At 38.4% G+C, this 20,845-nt stretch overlaps 1 protein-coding gene across 1 annotated transcript in view; it reads left to right on the forward strand.

Annotated features, from left to right (window-relative positions):
- Positions 1–2,253: 2,253 nt before the first annotated feature.
- IL1RAPL2 (interleukin 1 receptor accessory protein like 2) overlaps positions 2,254–20,845 on the forward strand; it is an 878,604-nt gene continuing 860,012 nt past the window's right edge. The window contains exon 1 of the mRNA XM_051968000.1: positions 2,254–2,349. Within this exon, the coding sequence (XP_051823960.1) occupies positions 2,268–2,349 (82 nt within the window). The 5' untranslated portion in view covers positions 2,254–2,267. The remainder of the gene's footprint in view (positions 2,350–20,845) is intronic.

A 20,845-nucleotide genomic window follows, 5' to 3' on the forward strand; every position in this document is an offset into this window, starting at 1 on the left:
TTGTTCACTCATTCTGTATCAGTTCAAATAAGTATTGCACTTTTTTAAAATTTTTTAAAATTAAAATTTTTAAAAAAATTTTTAAAAGAAAGTTTGATATAAGACCTAAGCAAACAAAATCATCCATCCATCCCATGGTATTTAGAAAAGGGTACTTAGGATTGAACTAGCAAACAAATGGAAGATGGGGAAAGATCTGCACTTTTTTTATTTTTTATTTTTCTAATTGCATGTAAAGATAGTTTTCAACATTCATTTTTGTTAAGATTTGAGTTCCATTGTTTTTCTCCTTCCCTCCATTCCTTCCTCTCCCAAGACAGCAAGCAATCTGATATAGGTTTTATACATACACACACTTAGCTCAATAGTATTACATCAAAATCATCAACTACAACTTGTACAGTGAGACATCCTTTCAATTTTCAATTCTTGCCCTCTTCGGAAAGAAAAATTTTTTTGTATATATAGATCATTTTCCTATAGTCTTTTTGGGATATAGACCTAGTAGTGATATAGAAGGATCAAAAAGTATCCATAGATCTATAGTATAGTTCCAAAGGGCTCTCCGAAATGTTTCCTTAGGAATGCTAGGGTATATCATTGTATCACTAATGGAATAATAACAATAGCTAGTATTTGTATAGCACTTTAATGTTTACAAAGTATTTGACAAATATTATTTCCTTTTGGGCAAAGGTATCATACTTGTAAGCACCTTAAGGTTTGCAAAGATATATTCTCATTTGAGTGACCTAGTAACCCTATAAAGTATTACCTACAAATTGTGTCTAAGGCCATATTTGAACCCAATGACTCCACATCCGGTACTTTTTCCACTGCACTCACCTGGCATGTTATTGCTAATTCTCTGTCTCTGTGTTCTTTGTCCTATACTTCGCATTCCTAGAATGGACTCTGTGTGTGTTGTAAAGCCATTTTAATAGCAACAGCAGTGATTGAAAGACATTCATAAAACCAGTAGTCATTGGGCTAGGTTCTATTCTTATGAAAGAGCATTAAACTGTCTCTGTAGTACCAGGACATCTAAGACATGGAGATAAGGGCAGGATATTCCCAGGAGAATTCAGTCTTCTTTACTCTGTATCAGAGCTGAGAATCATGGTTCTTTTGTCTTCAACAACCTGACTTAGAATAAAAAATTCCCATGATTCTCTTTGGCTTGCCGTGCATATTTGAGCCAAAATACAAGGTAAGCACATAAAACTAATTCACTGTTTTTTCTGAATTTTGACCAGTGAAAAACACTATCTCTTTTCATTACTTATCACTGTCTTCTTTTTCACCTTCTTCCATCATGGTATCATCTATGGTTTTCCACTCTCTATAGTTTTTAGCATCTTTCTTTATTCCTTTATTCCTGCTCGGTTGAGAACCATTTTCCTACTGTAATTGAAATTGTTCTTAGAGCAGTTAGGTGATAGTCTTGGACAGACAGACCCAAGTTCAAATTCTGCCTTAGATATTTGGGATCCTGGGTGAATCACTTCTTTTTCAGCCTGTTTCCTTATTTGTAAAATGGGGGAGGATAATACCTCACTGGTTCTTACTGAGACTCAAATGAGATGACATATCTTTGAAAACTTTAAGTGCTATATAAGTGCCACTTATTAGAAGAAATGTGCTGTCTCCAGCTCACACTCCCCTTGTGTCCACATGGTTTTGTCTAGCTTCCCTCCCATCTCGATTTCTTTGCATTTTGACTTCCTTGTGCCATCCATCACAGATTGTGAAATTAAGAGTACTGTTGTAATGTCTCCAGTGTTGTTTGATGGAGAAAAGGATGTGTTCTCGAAATCTTTGACAGATCTTTTCCATTTTTTAGGTCTCTCTGTTATTCTTTTGGGTTCATACTTAAATGTCTAATGATCTCGCTTAATTTGGCCTTGCACAATCTTCTTATTTCTCCTAGCTGTTTTAGGAAGTTACATTACTCATAATCTTTGATATTTGTAAGATCTTATAAATGGGCTTACTTTTTAAACTAGTGTTTCATTTGGCTGCTGTATCTCCCTGGTAAGGAGATCAGGTGCTGGTTTGGTACAGAGGGATAAGTTCTTCATAAACGATTCCTTTGAATCTTCATGTTTTCCCATCTTTGCATAAAAATAAAACTATACGCCTCTAGATTAAGATATAGCTTGTCTTTTGGAAATGTGGAGATAGAGCTGTAGTTTTGGCGACTCAACAAGCCGTGATAACAGACTTCATATCCTTTCTTTTTTTTTCAGCTACCCTCGATATGAAAGATGAAGCCACCAATTCTCTTAGCTCTCGTGATCTGTTCGGTAGTCAGCACAAATCTGAAGTTTGTATCAAAGAGGAATTCTGGTAAGTTGCTCATTCTTGATCTGGGGATATTGTTTGAGCGTCCGGAATGGAAGCAGTCTCTATAATTTTGTCTTTAACCAACAGTTCTTGTATTCTAGCCATCCACGAGAAATAAAATTTCAGATGGCCCACTGGAGGTGAGATATGTTGAGATTCTGGTAAAATTAGTTGCCTAGGGGAACTCTGTATGACACGTGAACTTTGATGGCACAACTTCTACCCAAGACACACAGGATCTGGACAAGGTCTTTGTCTATGTACAAGGTGACCACTTAGACAAGGTGCTCTGTTGGAGGTTAATGTTCAGATGGGAACAAACGCTGGACTATTGGCTGTCGATTCATGAACAAAGGTAGTCCTAGGAAGCATTGAAGCTTCGGAAAAATACAAATGAGCTTTGATTCCCCATATTTGCCCCAAATGTCTAACAGGCATCAGTCTAAATAAAGCTTCTGAGTTAGGCAGTATTAGCTAATTGCCTGAAGAAAAATTTCTCTGGATGAGGCAGTCTGGCAGACTGCCAGGGTCGGGCTAAGAGATTAGCCATAGTCAATAGACATTCCAATCAACGCTTAATCATTGTTTGATAACACTTGAATGTATATGTCATCTTTCAGTTTTGATTATACATTTTAGCTATAATTACAAACTATACATGGGAACTTAAGAATCGATTTTTTGTCTGTAATCTTTCTAGTAAGACATTGAGAAATGTATTATTCTGTGGAAACAAATGATTCAGAGAGAGATGGCTGTTGGCTCCCAGTCCACTATCTCCCAGAAAGGAATTTATATGACTCCTGACTTTCTGATTAAGTGCAAAATCTAGCGGAGAGGGTGCATGTCTATATTTTTGGGAAATGATAGATGCTTGAGGGGACTTTGAGCTTGCTTTGTGCTTGGACATTGAAATAGTTGAAGTGTGTCATTACTTTTTAACTGATAATATATTGGGCTTAATAACATAGATGCCATCCAAGTGATTCTGAAGAAGTAAAGGTAAGGTAATGGATCGGTAGCACTTGCTCACTGACATAAAGACAGATGCGGCACACATAGATCTCCCGATCCTGACTACTCAAAGCAGCCTAATATGGTCTGCAGGCATTGCACACAGCCCTCCGGAGCAGCTTTTTGGGCTTTAACACAATCAGAAACCTTTTCTTCTACCAGATGGGAAGCAATTAGGGGCATCACATAATTGTATCGCCATATCCCTTCCCTTTTCCTCCTTCTTTCCTCCTCTTCCCTCTTGACTCTTCCCATGACCCTTTCCTTTGCCTCATCCCCCAACCCTCTTTTTGTCCGCCTCCCCTTTCTTTCTCCCTCTCATCTCCTTTTTTCTCCCATTCACTTTCTTCTTTTTCACTTTCCCCTTTCCTTCTCTCTTCCTCTTCTTTTCCTTATCCCTCTCTTCCTCCTTGTTCCCTCTCTTTCTCCCTCTCATTTCCTTTTTTCTTCCATTCCCTTTCTTCTTCTTTTCCTTCTCTTTCCCTCTCTCCCTCTCCTTTCCCCCTTCCCTTTTCCTCCTTCTACCCCCTGCCCCCTTTCTCTTTTCTTCCTCTCTCCTTGTCCTCTTTTTCTTTTACTCTTTTCTCCTTCCTCTTCTCCATCTCTTCCTGTCTCTTTATTTTCCTGCTCCTTTTCCCTCTATTTATCCATGTTCTCTTATTTCTTCCTCTCCCTTTCCCTTTCCATTTCTCTCTCTTTCCCTTTATCTTTCTGTAAATTCTCATCCGTTTCATTCTCCCTCTCCCCATTCCCTCTCCTAGCCTCCTATCCTTTTTTTGTTTTTCCTTTCTTCCTCTCCTCTTCTACTATTTCTTTTCTCCCTCCTCCCCTCCCTCCTCCCTCTCTCTCTGCTTTCTCCTCTCCCCTCCTCTCCCCCTTTCTCTCCTCTCTTTTTCCTCCTGTCCATTTTCTCCCTCACTCTTTCCCCCTTCTCCCTCTCCCTACTTTTGGAGCGAGTATCAATTGGTAATTCGTCTCATACATACACATATCTTTGATTTTACATATTGTCACTCTTCCTTGTATATATTATAGGGAATACATTTTTCTCTATTACTTTCAACCTTCGCTGTTACTCCAAGCCTCCTTTCCTCTAGTAACATTTTCACTTTTAATCTTGCTTTGAACGGACTATCACTGAGATAAAACAGTTGGGGAGATTATCTACCACCAAATACAGCTTATTGGACCAGATCCCATTTTTCTCACTTGACTATATCCTAATGGTTCAGGCAGTGTCAGACAGGAAAAATGACTCAAACATTGAAAAAGCCATTTATACTGCAATAGTTGGATTCAGATAGAATATATACTCCCCCTTTCCTCCCAGTACTCTCCACACCCCTATTAAAGTATCCAGCCGTGTACTCAGATTATAGTTTGAAAAAATTAGGTTTATGGGGAGAGAAGCACTTATAAAACAGGTAAAAAAGAGTGGCTTCTCAGTGGATTCCCAGTATGATTTAAAAAGTAGGTGACTTTCACAGCACCCCTTTTTGCTACATCACTCTCAAAGTTTCTGAATATCTTTGGCTTTTGGTTGTGTCCTTTCTCTACGGCTAGGATGTGGGGTGAGGAATGATCAACCCTTCAGAATAGAAATCGTCATGGAAGAAATCTCTTTTAACAAGTCCTGTTTTTGATGTTTGTTGATATCTATGATTGGGAAGAGAGAGGAGGTGAAATTATAGAATTTTAGATTCTCTGAGCCCTAGAGATGTGAACAAAGAGGCCCGGGAGTGTTGCCGAGAATGGATTGGCTTCAAGCACCACTTTGTTCCCTTCTCCTTCCTTTTCTGATTCGCTGCCTCCCATCATACCCCTTCCACTTGTAGCCCAGCGCTTCTGCTTTGTGCCACAAGAGAATTGGTGATATTCGGTAACTGCAGCATTACAGTCAATTTCCCTTTTGAAAGAATGTTTAATAACATCTAATAAAAAACTCTCACTAAATAATATAGCATGTTGACCAGTTGAGAGGGAGATTCCTGGGTCTTGGATAGTTGAAGAGCTCTAAGTAATCTATATTCCCCTTGATAAGGGCATGTTATTTCAGTGCTAAAAGGAATGACTCCTTCTGTCAATACAAGTTGATATTCTCTGAAAATTATAGCCATCAAGCAGGAGTTCTCTAGTTGGGGCTTAAGAATTAACAAAAAAAAAAAAACAATTTGACAGCTGTATTTAAGTATAGTTGGGGTTTTTTTGTAATCCTAGATATCTTATTTAATTAAAGACATTGTTCTTAGAAGGGGGTCTATAGATTCCACCAAACTGTTAGGGTCTCTGACACAAAACTCTGAGGAACCCTAACCTCAGAGAGTTGCCTAGAACTCTGTGAAGTTCAATGAATTGTGTTAGAGTTGGTTCTTGAACCCTGGTCTTTTCGGTTCTGTGGCCAGCTCTCTCCTTCGTGGAGGGCTTGTCTCTCTGCTAAGCCATAAGTTCCATAATCAGTCAATCAAAGGGTGTTCACTTAGTGATTTTTATGTGTTTAAGTACTTTACTGAGCTCTGCGGATAGGAGAAAGATTCCGTTTCTGCCCTCAAAGAGCTCAGTTTTATGGAGGATGCAAACAGGTGACAACTAGGTATATACAAGATAGGTACAGAGTTGTTCAGTTGTTTTCGGTCACAGTTGACTCTTCACAAGCTTGTTGGCATTTTTTTGACAAAGATATTGGAATGGTTTGCTATTTCCTTCAGCTCATTTTACAGATGAGCAAACAGAGTTAAGTGACTTACTCGGGGTCACACAGCTATAAATGTCTGAGGATGGATTTGAACTCATGAAGATGATTCTTCTGACTCCATTTGGGGTACTCTGTGTACAGGGTGGATGGGAGATAATCTGAAAAGGGAAGGGAGCAAGGAAAGCCTCCTGAAGAAGGTCAGATTTGCACTGACTTGAAGGAAGCCAAACGAATAAAATGAGGTAATGAGGGGCTAGAGCAGTGGTTCTCAAAGTGTGGTTCAAAGAATTCTGGGAATCTCTGAAATCCTTTTGGAGGATCTACAAATTCAAAATTAGTTTTTATTTCTAATATGGTAAATATAATCTAAATAAACAAAAACTTTTTGGATAGATCCTTGGTCATTTTTAATAATATAAAGATACTGATGATAAAACTTTGAGAACCACTGGGCTAGAGCATCACAACCATGAGAGAGAGATCCAGTGGAAAGGCAATGAACTCAAACCCAGAGTGTTCTAAGCAAGGGTCAGCATTGAGGCTGGAATATTGGTGTTTATGATGGGGAATGAGATGTAAGAAGTCCAAGATGGTACTTGGTTGCAACAATGGTTCATTGCCAGAGATGAGACCTTTTTCTTTAAAGGTAATAGGTTCTTTATTACCTATAAAGTTTATTGATTAGAAAGGGAACGTAGTCAGAGCTATACTTTTAGGAAAATTCCTTCAGCAGCTCCTTTGGGGCTGGATGGAGGTGGGGAGCAATTTGGGGCAGAGAGTCTTATTAAGAGGCTCTTGTAGTACCTGAGGTGAGAGAAGATGGCCTGCGGTGTGTGAGTGGAGAACTTGAGGGATGTTGGGAGATGGCTTGATAATGATGTCGGTAATAATGGTGATAATTCTTATCTGGATAATCACAATTTAGAATTACCTGGAGCCATATTTAAAGGGTATTTTGGGTACTTCTTGATAAGCAGAGATCTGTATCACTGAGACAGCCAGGATTAGTGATTCTTGTGGGCTCTGGTGAGTAATGAATGAAGAAGGAGCCATTGTACCTTTCCTCTCAAGTGCTAGCACAATACAGTAGAAAGAAGACCTCAAATCCCACTTAGAACCAATGGGAACTTGGACATGTTATTTCACTTCCCTTGAACTCAGTTTCCTCCTTTGAAAAGTGAGACGGTTGAAATAGATGGCCTCCGACATCTCTTCAAGATTTTGGATTTAGTGTATGACCCTGGACAATTCACTCCCTGCACCTCAGTTTCCTTCTGTATAAACAGAAAAGTCGGACAGGATGACCTGAGGTCCCTTCCAGATCTACAGCTATAATTTTATGGTCTTATGACTTAGAAAAGAATATAATTGTTTTTTTTTTCAATCTTATGCTGATTGCTGGAAACCTTCCAGATTCCAGGAGATACACAAACAAAAGGAGCCATAATACATGGTGTACTACAAGCACAGCCATCTAGTCTGCCTAAGAAAACAGCTGAAACAGCACTGGGGCTGCAGCTGGGGCCAGGTCACATTCATACTTACTACAAAATGCAAACCAGTTAATTTCTAGGTCTGCTGAATAGTGTAGGACGGGTTTGCATTAAGTGTTTGTTTTGTTTTTTGGTCTTTGCAGAATGTTCCTGCAGTAGAAATGTATATTCTTCCTGCGGTATCCCTTGTATTCTTGTGATTTAACGTCCTCATGAAACAAATATTCTTGAGAGTATTTTCTCTCTTCTCTCTCTCTCTCTATCACGACTTATCCGTATTTTACATGTGAGATGAACTGAGGCCCAGGGATGGGAAATGACTTGCCTAAAGTCCACCCAGAAGATCCTCTATCTGGATTTGGATAGGGCCCTCAGAGACCATCTAGTCTAAATCGCTCACTTTACAGATGGGGAAACTGAGGCCCAAGCTCTCAACAGTATGGATTGGAGTAGTCAGCAAAGACTTCATAGGGCTGGGGATTAGGGAAGGATAGATGCTGTAGCTGGGCCTTGAAGACTGTGGTAGATTTGAATGAGTAGGGAAGGGAACCCTCCAGTGCTAAGAGAAATACTAGATGATAAGATTTTATATTTGGAAGGAACTTCAGAGATAATCTAGTTTAGTTCCAATAGAGAAATGTGGGAGTGGGCGTGATACAAGAAAAGGGGGGAACTGTTCAGAGACTTAATGACTAGAAGGGAGGATGTACGTGTGTTCCCAGCCATCCATCCACTCATGTTCCCATCCACGGCCATCTAACTAGTTTTTTTAAGGACATTGTGCCAAACTGATGTCGGAATGTATTAGAACTCAAACGCCGTGGCTGAATTTGAGAAATCAGAGGTGCGCCATGAGCATCTTGGACTTCAGAGTCCTGGCAGTGAAGCAGATGTCTTGCTCCTCTCAACAGAGAGCTGTTGGACAGTTGCTGTGAAATGAGGCTCGTCTCATCAATGGGTTGACTTGTTTTGCTTAGCTGATAGAAGGTAAGTTCCTCAAAAACAAGGGTAGTTTCTTTGGAGGTTTTGATTTTATTAAAGATAGTTTTCATCATTCATTTTTTGTGAAACTTTGCGTTCAAAATTTTTCTCCCTCCCTTCACCCCGCAAGAGAGCAAACAATTTGATATAGGTTAAATATGTGCAATTCTTTTAAACATATTTCCATTTTTGTCATGTTGCACAAAAAAAATTAGACCAAAAGGGGAAAAAAACACAAGAAGAAAAAACCAACCAATAAAACAGAAGTGAAAATATTAACTATGCATCGATCCACATTCAATCTCCAAGTTTTCTTTCTAGATGCAGAAGCACTTTCCACCCCAAGTCAATTGGAATTGCTTTGAATCACTGTATTGTTGAGAAGAGCCACGTCCATCACAGTTGATCATCTGTAATCTTGTTGTTGCCGTGTACAATGATCTCTCCTGGTTTTGCTCACTTCACTCAGCATCAGTTCATGGAAGTCTCTCCAGGTCTCTGTGATATCAGCCTGCTGGTCATTTCTCTTAGAACAATCATTTTCCATTCCATTCATATATGATAACTTATTCTGCTATTTTCCAACTGATGGGCATCCACTCAACTTCCACTTCCTTGCCATTACTAAAAGGGATACTACAAACATTTTTGTACATGTGGGTTCTTTTCCCTTTTTGGAATACAGACCAAATAGGGAGATTATTGGAACCCTTTGGACATAGTGCCAAATTGCTCTCCAGAATGGTTGGATCAATTCACAACTCCACCAACAATGCATCAGTGTCCCACTTTTCCCACATCCCCTCCAACAGTTATCATTATCCTTTCCTGTCATCTTTGGCCAGTCTGAGAAGTGTTAGTGGTACCTCAGAGTTGTCTTCATTTGCATTTCTCTAATCAATTATTATTTAGAACATTTTTTCTGTGAATAAAATGGTTTTAATTTCTTCATCTGAAAAATATTCAATTTATCAGTTGGGGAATTCTTATAGTTTTGAGTTAGTTCTTTTAAGGCTTTTGAAGCTTTTAATAGAAACACTAGCTGTAAATGTTGTTTCCCAGCTCTTCCTTTCTAATTGGCAAGGACAATTTTGCTTTTGTCTCTTTATTCCCAGCCTAGCACATTGCCTTGACACACAGTAGGTACTTTATAAAACACATTGGATTGAATTAATTTCACATCTTTATTACAAGAAAGACCTGTGGGAGGGGAAGGGAGAGCCGTGGAAAGATGAGATGCAGCAATAAAATAATCCTTTAAAACTTTCTCACAAAATCCTGTCAAAAGCCCAAGTTCTTTAAACCAGTGAGTTCTTTCAGAATGAAAATTCACAGACATTGAATTGATTAAAATATTTGATATTTTATAAAAAATGATTTCAGGTAGAGAACTGTTTAAATGGCATGATGAGATATTGTAGCATAGGATTGAGGGTTATCAGTCTAGGTATTAGGAGACCGTAACTCTACCTGACACCCTATGACCTTAGGCAAGTGACTTCCCCTGTCTAAGACTCAGTTTCCTCATTTACAAAATGCTGAAGTTGAACTAAATGCTTTTCGGAGTCCTTTCCAACTGTGCCATTCTATGACTATCATTTCTTAGAGAATAGCATATTCATAGAGTACTGGACACACAGCTAAGAAGGTTTAAATCACATCATAGACATTCTGATTTAAGTCAAATAATTTATTCTCTCTGGACCTCAGTTTCCTTATTTTTAAAACGAGGGGGCTAGGTTTGATGGCTTCTGAGCTTTCTTCCAGATTTATTTTTATTTCTATACTCTAAATGCAGAAGATCCTCAGAACTTATCTTTGTTTCTTTGTTGTCCATATGGGGAAGCAAATAAAAAAAATAGAACAAATTGAACATTTATTTAATGTTGAGATCTGTATTTATGTTCCTTCCTAATCTGCTGCCTTTCAATGGAAGAATATGAAGATATATTTTTTTTACTGTATTTCTTTTTATTTTATTTTATTTTGGTTAATAGTATTTTTAATTTTTTCCAATTACATGTAAAGATTCATTTTTGTAAGGTTTGAGTTCCAATTTTTTTTCACCTTCCCTTCCGTACCTCTTCCCTTTCCGAGATAGCAAGCAATCTGATATAGGTTAAACATGAAAAGTCATCTTAAACATATTTCCATATTATTTATGTTGTGAGAGAAAAATCAGAAGAAAAGGAGAAAACCAGGAGAAATTAAATAAAAAAACAATAAAAAATCATGAAAATAATAGGCTTCCATCCTCATTCAGTCTCTATAGTTTTCTCTCTGAAGGCAAATGGTATTTTCCATCCCAAGTCTATTGGGATTTTTTTGGATCACTAAATTGCAGAGAAGTTTTGGGATAGGTAGGTCGTGCAATGGATAAAGCACCAGTCCTCAAGTCAAGAGAACCTGAGTTCAAATCTGCCTTCAGACATTTGGTACTTCCTGGCTGTGTGAGTTGCTGTTAATGTGTACCATGTTTTCTTGGTTCTGCTCACTTCATTCAGTATCACTTCATGTAAGTCTTTCCAGGTCTTTCTGAAATCTGCCTTATCTTCATTTCTTAGAAAGCAATAATATTCCATAACATTCATATACCGTAACTTATTCAGCCGTTCTTTAGCTGCTGATGGGCATCTATTTAATTTCCAGTTCCTTACCACTACAAAAAGGGCTGCCACAAACATTTTTGCACATGGCGATCCTTTTCCCAGCATGGGGATATCTTCTAGTCTTTGGAGATATTTTGGATAGCTGTTGTTTATTCCAGGAACGTTTTATCTGTCTCTCCACAGCACCTCATTAGGAACATGTGTGTACATCATCGGTCTTGGGTCTGTTGACCTAAGTATACTTGCTTAAATGACTTTACCTAAGTACCACCTCTACAAATGGTACTCTTTTCAGCTAATCTACTAACTCCCTGCTATTTAACTCTGTTTGGAAGTTCTAAGACTCAGAGGGCAAAGACTTCCTCACATGATCTATAGTGGGAAAGCACAAAAGAACAGAGAATTCCAACAAGAAAGAGAGCCCAGGGTAAATAGAATGTGTCTGTTATTTCCTCCTTCTTCCTCCACAGGCAGGAATCTGTCCAAATGGCCCTCATATTAAACAACAACAACAACAACAACAACAAAAACCATGGAGATTGACTTATTTTTCAAGGACCTTCGAGGAGGCCTTTTTTGATCTTCTAGCCCCCGGGCCCCAATTTCCAGAGCCCCTGATTCTCTCATTGCAGCCCATCATAACCTGCTCATATCCTCATTTAGAGCAGGCTGCAAGTAATGCCATCAGCTTCGTCCTGATGGTCTCTTTCTCTGGCTTGCAAAGGTAAACTCGCTGTCAGCCAGCTGTCTGTGTAGTTTCTTAGGAGCTCTTTATAATCATGGGGTCCATCGTAGGTCACGGGGCCAGAGACAAATGGATGCCATCTGTTGCTGAGTGCCTATTCTGGGACTGTCCCCTGCCTGTCTACAGAACATTATTCTTCTTTTCCATAAGATTCTCTCGTTTTGATTGTTTCTTTCAGGCTGGAACGAAGAATAATTTTGTATTGCTATTCTCTCCTTTTCTCCACTTTTTTATTTTATTTTAAGCAGTAACACTACGTCAGATGGTACAAGTGGAGAACTGCCCCTGCTTAATGGGACCACAAGCTGAAGAAGCCAAATGCCAGTTGCCTTGGACTGAATGGCTTCTCCGCTTCTTTCCAACTCTCAACCTTGTGATCAGACAATTGTAATTGATTCATTATTAGAAAATGAAGTCCAACCCATCTGTGGTCTTAAGGTCTTCTTTCCCGCCATCTTCTGCATTCACTTTGGAGGAAGTTATTGTGGATTAGTTCCTCTGGTCAAAGGTTCAGTTTTGGAGCTGCCTGCTCCATAGGGCAAGAACCTGTTTGTGACTATTATTATTATTATTACGCCTATTGCTGCTTCTTAATTTCTAACACAGTCAGTGCTATAGAACTGTGCTTCTAGAGCTGGGAGGAACCTCAGTGGAAATCTAGTTTAACCCCCTCACTTTACAGAGGAAGAAATTTCCCCATAGAGGGTTACAAACTCACTTCTTATTCTCACCACATTAAAGCATCTCTGTTACTCGATGCCATTGTTTATATGACCTTTGCCAAGTCATTTTTCTTTTTAGGCCTTAGCAGTCTCAACTTTAAAATGAGGGCATTGAAACCACTGCCTTCTGAATCCCTTCCAATTATAAATCCTGTGATCCTGCATAATTGGCCATATCTTAAGTGCCTGGGACTATGTGGATGGATTTGTACTTCATTTTGGGATTGAATATAAAGCCAAAGATGTGTTAGGTAGAATTTGATGATTATCAGCAAGGATTTCTGCAACTCCTGTTTTGAGCCAGGCACTGCCCTAGGATAGGGGCTGGCAATACTGAAACAACAACGAAACTGTCCCCTCTTAGAGGGCTTCCATTCTATGGGCAGGGATACCAGGTGTACATCTGAGTGTACATAAACAAAACACGTAGATACACAACTACTGAGATATTGTATACTTGCTTAAAACAAGTATACAGAAAAAAAAAACAAGGTAATTGGGGAAAGAGAAGCACTAGCAGCTGGGGATGGGCAGGAGGTTACTTTTCATCTGACCTTTCTCCCTACTTTTGCTTATGTTGTCCACAGTCTGGAAGTTGTACCTTCCATCATTCTGTATCTTTATGGTTTGCAACTATTGCCTCCCCCTTTAGAATTTATGCTCCTTGAAGGCAGGGCCTTTTTTGCTTTTTCTTAGTATCGTCAGCATGTGATACATAGTAGGTACTTAATAAATGTTTATTACAGCCATAATATATATATATATATATATATATATATATTATATATATATATATATATATATATATATATGTATATATGTATTTTTTTTTTTTACCTTTTGCTTCCTCCTAGTTCCTCAGTGCTTTGACATCTTCCTTCTGCTTGGCTTTGAGGCTCCCTCACTCCTATTCCTACCATCCCAGACAATTCCTTTCCCCCCAAATCCCCAGTCACCCCGGTTGCCTTGTGGTTCTCTTTGTATATTTTCTGGCTGGAATTGTTGTTGCGTTTTCCCTGGCAAAGCCTTTGATTTGGCCTGGCTCTGTTTCTCTTAATGCCATAGTTGAGCGAAAACACTGTTAATTTGAATTGAGGATTTAAGAGATTTAACTGAGTGGAAAACTGGATTAAATATTGAACACAAGGTGAAAAACTCCCATATGGTGAAAGGGTTCCCCTGGAAGTATTTATTCTAAGTCCAACAAGCCAACTCTTTCTCTTTGCCCCCATAATTTTGTATTTCAAGGCGAGCCCTTGCATTGTACACCATTCCAAGAGCTGCAGTGACCAAGGGTGCAGTTAATTGCCCTATTGGAGCCAGGAAGTTGGACTTGGAACATTCCTAGGGCCTTTGATCATTGGTTGTCAGAAACAAGACTTGTTTGGGAATTAGGTTTTCTATTTGCCAGAGTCTTTTTTGTTTCCTCGGCCAAGGCCCAAATGTTACCTTCGAAGTGATTTGCTGCCCAGCTGGTGCCTGACCTGGTCTGCCACTCCTCCTCCTCCAGGTGAGCCAGGGGAGAGAAGAGACAGCTCGTGGACCTGCCTTTTGGCCTCTTTTCTGTGTAGCCATGGACACCTTTTATTCCTTTGTCTCCAGCTCTCAGTGACTTGGCTTGTTGTCTCTGTAGCATTCAAGGACTTTGCCAGTGGGGACCAATCGGTCCACAAGTGTCTTGGGGCAGGGTTCCACATAGCCATTATTTTAGTACAGTCGTCATCACCACTTGTCAAGCGTCACTGCTCTGGCCCACCGTGTTCACAGTCTATCTTATTTATGTGTCTTTGAACGTCCGTTTGGGAAGGCTACCAGATTTTTCCCACCATAACTCAGGAGATACATTATTTTGCATCACTTTGCATTAATTACCATGTTGATTTTCTAGAAACCCATGGATTACAGGTTAATTTACATAGACCCAAGCATTCAAAAAATTCAACTCAGAACTTGTCATGCAAAGTGAAATAAATCAGGGATGTCTTAAGCCACCTTAGTCAAGCTAAATGTTTTGGGCCGTGTCCCTTCTTAGAGGAGAGACTCATAGGAAACCATGGGATTATGGGACTTTTTTTAGATTCTCATATTCCGGGTTGGAAATGACCATTAGCCATTTTATCCAAACTCTGACATTTGAGTGATGATCATTTGATGTTTGCTTGAAGACTTACTGACAGGGAGCTCATTCCTTCTTTGGAACTGTTGTTTATTCCTTTCAGTTATTTTGTGACCCCATTTGGAATTTTCCTAGTAAAGATTCTGGAATGGTTTCCCATTTCCTTCTTAGATCATTTTACCTATGAGGAAACTGAGGCAAAGAGGGTTAAGGGACTTGCCCAAGCTCACACTGCTATTATGTGAAGCTGGACTTCAGAGCCAGTGCTCTATCCACTGTGTCACCTAGCTACCCTTTTAGTTTAATTTTGGAATTAACCAGTTTTAAAGGCTTCCCTATATGGAGCTAAAATATATCTGCCTGTTATTTCTACCCATTGATGGTAGTAATCACTTCAGGAATTAAGAGAAAATACATTTAATCATATCTCTATGTGATATCCTTTCAGATATTTGAAGACAGTGACTATCAAGAATTCGGTCCAATTTAAAAAAAAAACATTATCATGTGAATTTATTTCAAGTCAGTATTCTGTGATTGCAGATTGATTTTGCATCGTCTTCAGTGAAAACATGAAATTGAAATTCAAAATAAAGCAATCTGCCTATGCAACAAAGCACTATAAACTACAAGGTCTGATGGGAAAGAAAATATTTGTGAGGAGCTTCAGGGAAAAAAAAATCAAAGTATGAAAAGGTTACTCTATATCTTATTTTCAATTATTTAAGCACATACTCTATTCCAGATACTAGATCATATATTCACTAGCCCTTTTCTTTTTTAAAAAATTTATTTTAACACACATTGCTTTATGAATCATGTTGAAAAAGAAAAATCAGAGCAAAAAGGAAAAACCATGAGAGGAGGAAAAAAACAGTAAAAAGAAGTGAATCTAGAATGTGTTGATTTACATTCAGTCTCCTTAGTTCATTTTCTGGATGCAGATGGTGTTTTTCTATTCAGTCTGTTGGGATTGCTTTGGACCAGTGGACCGCCGAGAAGAAACAAGTCTTTCAGAGTTGATCATTACACATTTTTGCTGTTATTGTGAACAATGTATTCCTGGTTCTGTTTGTTTTGCTCAGAATCAGTTCGTGTAAATCTTTCCAGGCCTTTCTAAAAACCAGCCTGTTTATCAATTTTTACAGAACAATATTCCATTATCTTCATATACCACAACTTATTCAGCCATTCCCCAGTTGATGAGGATCTACTCGTTTTACAATTCTTTGCTACTACAAAAAGTGCTGCTACAAACATTTTTTCACATGTGGGTCTTTTCCCTCCTTTAAGATTTCCTTGGGATACAGATCCAGTAGAAACACTGTTGGATCAAAGGATATGCGCAGTTTGATAACTCTTCGGGCATAGTTCCAAATTGCTCTCCAGAATGGTTGGATCAGTTTACAACTCTACCAACAATGTATTAGTGTCCCAGTTTTCCCACATCCCCTCCAACATTTCCTCTCATCTTAACCAGTCTGAGAGGTGTGAAGTAGTACCTCAGAGTTTTAATTTGGATTTCTCTAATCAATAGTGATTTAGAACATTTTTTCATATGACTATAGATGGCTTTAATTTTGCCCCAGAAAATTGTTCCTATCCTTTGACCATTTATCAATTAGGGGAATGGGTTATATTCTTAAAAATTTGATATAGTTCTTCATATATATATATATATATATATATATATATATATATATATATATATATATTAGAAATGAGACCTTTATTAGAAACACTGGCTATAAAGAGTTTTTTCTCTTTCTCTTTTAATCTTGTTTCTCTTGGTTTTGTTTGTGCAAAACATTTTTAATTTAATGTAATCAGAATTATTCATTTTGCCTTTCATAATGTTCTCCAGTTCTTCTTTGGTCATAAACCCTCCCCCCTTCTCCAAAGATTTGATTGGTTAATTATCCCTTGTTGTCCTGATTTGTTTATGGTATCATCCTTTATGCCCAAATCATGTACCCATTTTGACCTTATTTTGGTTTGCGTGAAAGATGTAGATCTGTGCCGTTTCTGACATATTATTTTCCAGTTTTCCCAGCAATTTTTGTCAAATAGTGAGTTGTTTATTCCAGAAGCTGGAGTTTGAGGGGTCATGAAATACTAGATTACTATCAGCCTTGCTTATTGTATTGTGTGTATCTAATCTATTCTACTTCTCTTGAAAGATGGCAGCTGAACTTTTAAGGAAACTTGGAGATAGAAGAGAAGAGCAGGTAGTACGTTCTCAGCATGTGGTATAACCCATACAAAGGCTTAATAAGGGATAAAGGCTTAATAAACAGCCAGTGGGCCAATTTGGCTTAAGTGTGTGTTGATCCAAATAGATTTTTTAAATGTCTGACCTTTCATTTTAGCGTCCAGTTTATAGTTCTTTTGATTTTGGAGATGAGAAAAACAGATTTCATTATCTGGTCAAGTAGCCTGTATGGGGAATCCAGCTTAGTTAAAAACAAAGTATCGCCTTAGAGGAAGAAGAATGACTGTGGATATAAGTGGTGATGATGGTGGAGGGGGTCAGGAGGTTGATAAATTAATTTGAGAAATTTTACAATATAGTTGAAAGAATACTAAATTTGGATGGAAAGGTGCTCTTGGTTGTTCAGTCAGTTGAAGTCTTCATGACTCCATTTGGGTATTTTTATTAATTTAAAAAAGCCCTACCTTTTTATTAGAGTGGTTTGTCATTTCCTTCTTCAGGTCATTTTCAACATGAGGAAACCAATACAAACTTGGCCAGAATCACACAGCTAGCACGTGTCTGAGGTCAGATTTGAACTCAGGAAGATGGGTCTTTTTGATTCCCATTCCAGAGTTCTACCCAACAGAGATCTTGGGGCCGTGGACACGGGTTCAAATATTGTCTCTTTGCTTACTGCTTATGTGGTTACACAAGTTATTTCACATTACTATATTTTAGTCTCCTCATTTATAAAATGGCCCCTGAGGGTCCCTTACTTCTCTAATGTTTTGATCACAGATGTGACTTTGAGCAGCTCACTTCACCTACCTGGGTCTCAGTTTCCTTCTCTGAAAAATGAAGGCCTTACACTTTAGCTTTCGGATCCTATGATCTGTCGCCTCTCACACTGACTACTTGGAAGAACAACACACATTTTGAAACTTAAATTCTCCTGTTTCTTTCAGCCTCATTAATGTATAGTCACACTTCATGTGCCACATGTAAACTACCAGTGTTCTAAGAATTAGAATCCTAGAAGATTAGAGTTTAGATAAGTCTGAATGAGGACGAGGGGAGTCATCTAATTCAGGACTTTTAGAACTTTTTCACTCACACAATCCCTTTTTACTCAGGAAATTTTTGCATGACCCTGAGCGCAAAGGTAGATCAAATTTTATACATAAATATAACACACACATATCTATATATATGCACACACACAATTCAAACATTTCCTGATGATAAATCACAATTTATCACTCTCACATTTAATTATGAGACCCAATATGGGGTTGTAAAGCACTGTTTAAGAACATGGGATCTAGTGTAATTTTTACCTTGCACAGATGAGGATCTCGTTCTAAAATGTCATTTGGCCAAAGCTACTGAGACCTAGAATTGGAGCCCAGATCTCTTGGATCCTGAGTTTTTTCTGCCTATCACCTCAACTATTTTCAATGCCTCTTAGCTAAGATAGTTCTTAATTTTCTCAAGAAGAAAGATCATCATTATGAGCCTTATTTTGCATTGTCACAATGGTGCAAAAATTCTGCTTACTCAAGCTTGCTGACAGATGGAACTCCAATAAATCTTTCCATATCGTTCTACTTAGGTTGGGAGGCCAAGGATGGCAGGCTGAAGGTGAGATGGACCGTGTGGATTACTAGATGGCTAGAGAGTTCTGGGAAATAAAGTAGAAGTATGAGATGAAGGTATTCAACAAAAAGCTCTCAAAAATTTGTATACGTGTTGTTCAGTTATGGCTGACTCTTTGTGATTCCATTTGGGGATTTTTGGCAAAAAAACCCCCAAAACCAAAATTGGAGCAGTTTGTCATTTCTTTTTCAGCAACAGGGTGAAGTGACTTGTCCAGGGTTACTTAGCTGATAAGCGTTTGAGGCCAGATTTGAAATCCTATCATCCTGACTCCAAGCCTGATGATATATCGACTCTGCCACCTGACTGCCCTATAATCCACATACCATGCATCATTAACATTTTCTCCATCACTTTCTTTTAAATCTAGATAATCAGCAAAACAGTAAACAATCCCCTGATTTGTCGTTTCCCAATATCTGAAGTTTAAAGTCTCATACTGAAAATCTAACAACTGGCTCTTGTGGGCTACTAAGAGTTTAAATTCCCTAGTGCACTAGTGCTTGTATGTTAACTTTTAAAAAGAAATTATTGAAGCTTTTTATTTTCAAAACATACGCAAGAATAATTTTTCACCATTGACCCTTGCAAAATCTTGTGTTCCAATTTCCCTCCCTTTTCTCCTAAGCCTTCCCCTAAATGGAAGGTAATCTAATATATTAAACATGGTAAATATATTTGTGTAAATCCAATATAGGTGTACATATTTATACACTTATCTTGCTGCACAAGAAAAATCAGATCTAAAAGGAAAAAAAGTGAAAGAAAATAAAATTCAAGCAAACAACTACAAAAGAAGTAAAAATGCTATGTTGTGATCCACACTCAGTTCCCACAATCCTCTCTCTGGATATAGATGGCTCTCATCATCACCAGATTTCTATGATAACTTAAAAAAATTATTGGACTTGGTATTGAAAGATAGAACTTCACATCCTGATCTTCCCACTTGGTGTGGTCCTCCACAAGCCACCCTTCTCCAAGCCCACGTTTTCTCCTTTGTAAAATTCAGATGTAAGCATCCTTGTGCTCCTTATCCCATGCAATCGTTTTGAGAAAATGGTTTTGTAAACAATAAGTCACCATCTCAGCATGAACTTTATTATTCTCGTTATTGCCATTACTGTTATATATAGTCAGTCTACTGCCCTAGGTAAGACTGTTGTTACGACTTCCCTCCCATTTCCTCCTCCCATTTTCTCTGATCAGAGCTGGATCTTCTAGAAATGATTGCTTGTCTTTGCACCGAGAGTTAAATTGATCCTCGTAACTGAGTCACCCCTAGGGTGTACAGTTTATCATTTTATTGTCTCTCACCCTTTCAAACCCCATCGATCATTTACTCTTCTAAGCATGCTTAGTGTTTCTAATAGGCTAATGGGAAGAAGAGCTATATATTACTCGGGAGATGAATCAGGAAAGGAAAAAAAAAGACGACTTGGCAAGATTTATATTTAATTTTCAGGTAGTCACTGATGGCGGTTGACCATTAGGAGTTAGGGGGGCAGGGTCAACTGTGAAATTGACTTGTTTATGCTCCAGGGCTTTCTCTCTTCATTTTTAGCAGTGGTTTAATTTGCCAGGGGATTAAGATTCCCAGGTATCTTCAAATAGAGTGATTGGATGGTGACTTGTTGGGGAGGGGAGCTTATTAGAGTGCAGGTTGGCTTTCAGACCCAGAGTTTCTGTGAAATGATCTATTCCAGTACAAGTGCCATGTTCTTTATTTGCAAATGAGGAAACAGGCCCCAAGAAGTATGTGGGGTATCTGTTTCTACTTCCATTTCATAGCACTTCTAAGTCTTGCCTTTGTTTTCTAAGGACATCCAAGATAGGCGTACATGTTAATATTAGTAAATAGTATTTTAGTAATAGTAATTATTACTAGTAAATGCCTAGTAAATAGGCAAAAATTGGTCAATTGTAATCAGGCAAAAGATACTTATCAGACCTGGCTCTGCCTTGGTCCTATGTGAGGAGATGTTCTGTTTCTCCTCAGTCACCTCCGAAAGTGCTTAATAAATGATTTATCTTGATTTCCAAATCTGTAAATGTAGTCCTAGTCCTTCTCTCCTGAGCTTCCATCTTTAATCGCCTACTAGATGTTCTTTAGCCATCTCAAATTCAGTATGTCCAAACCAGAGCTCATCATCTTCCCCCTAAAACCCTCTTGACTCAACTTACCAGACTTGGGAAGGAATTCTTCTGTTCTACCTGCACACCCTAGAGAAAGCTAAGACCTCACTCTCTTAATTGGGAATTACCTTTCTGGAGGGG

Source organism: Antechinus flavipes, chromosome X (assembly GCF_016432865.1).
Source record: "Antechinus flavipes isolate AdamAnt ecotype Samford, QLD, Australia chromosome X, AdamAnt_v2, whole genome shotgun sequence".
Classification (NCBI taxonomy): Eukaryota; Metazoa; Chordata; class Mammalia; order Dasyuromorphia; family Dasyuridae; genus Antechinus; species Antechinus flavipes.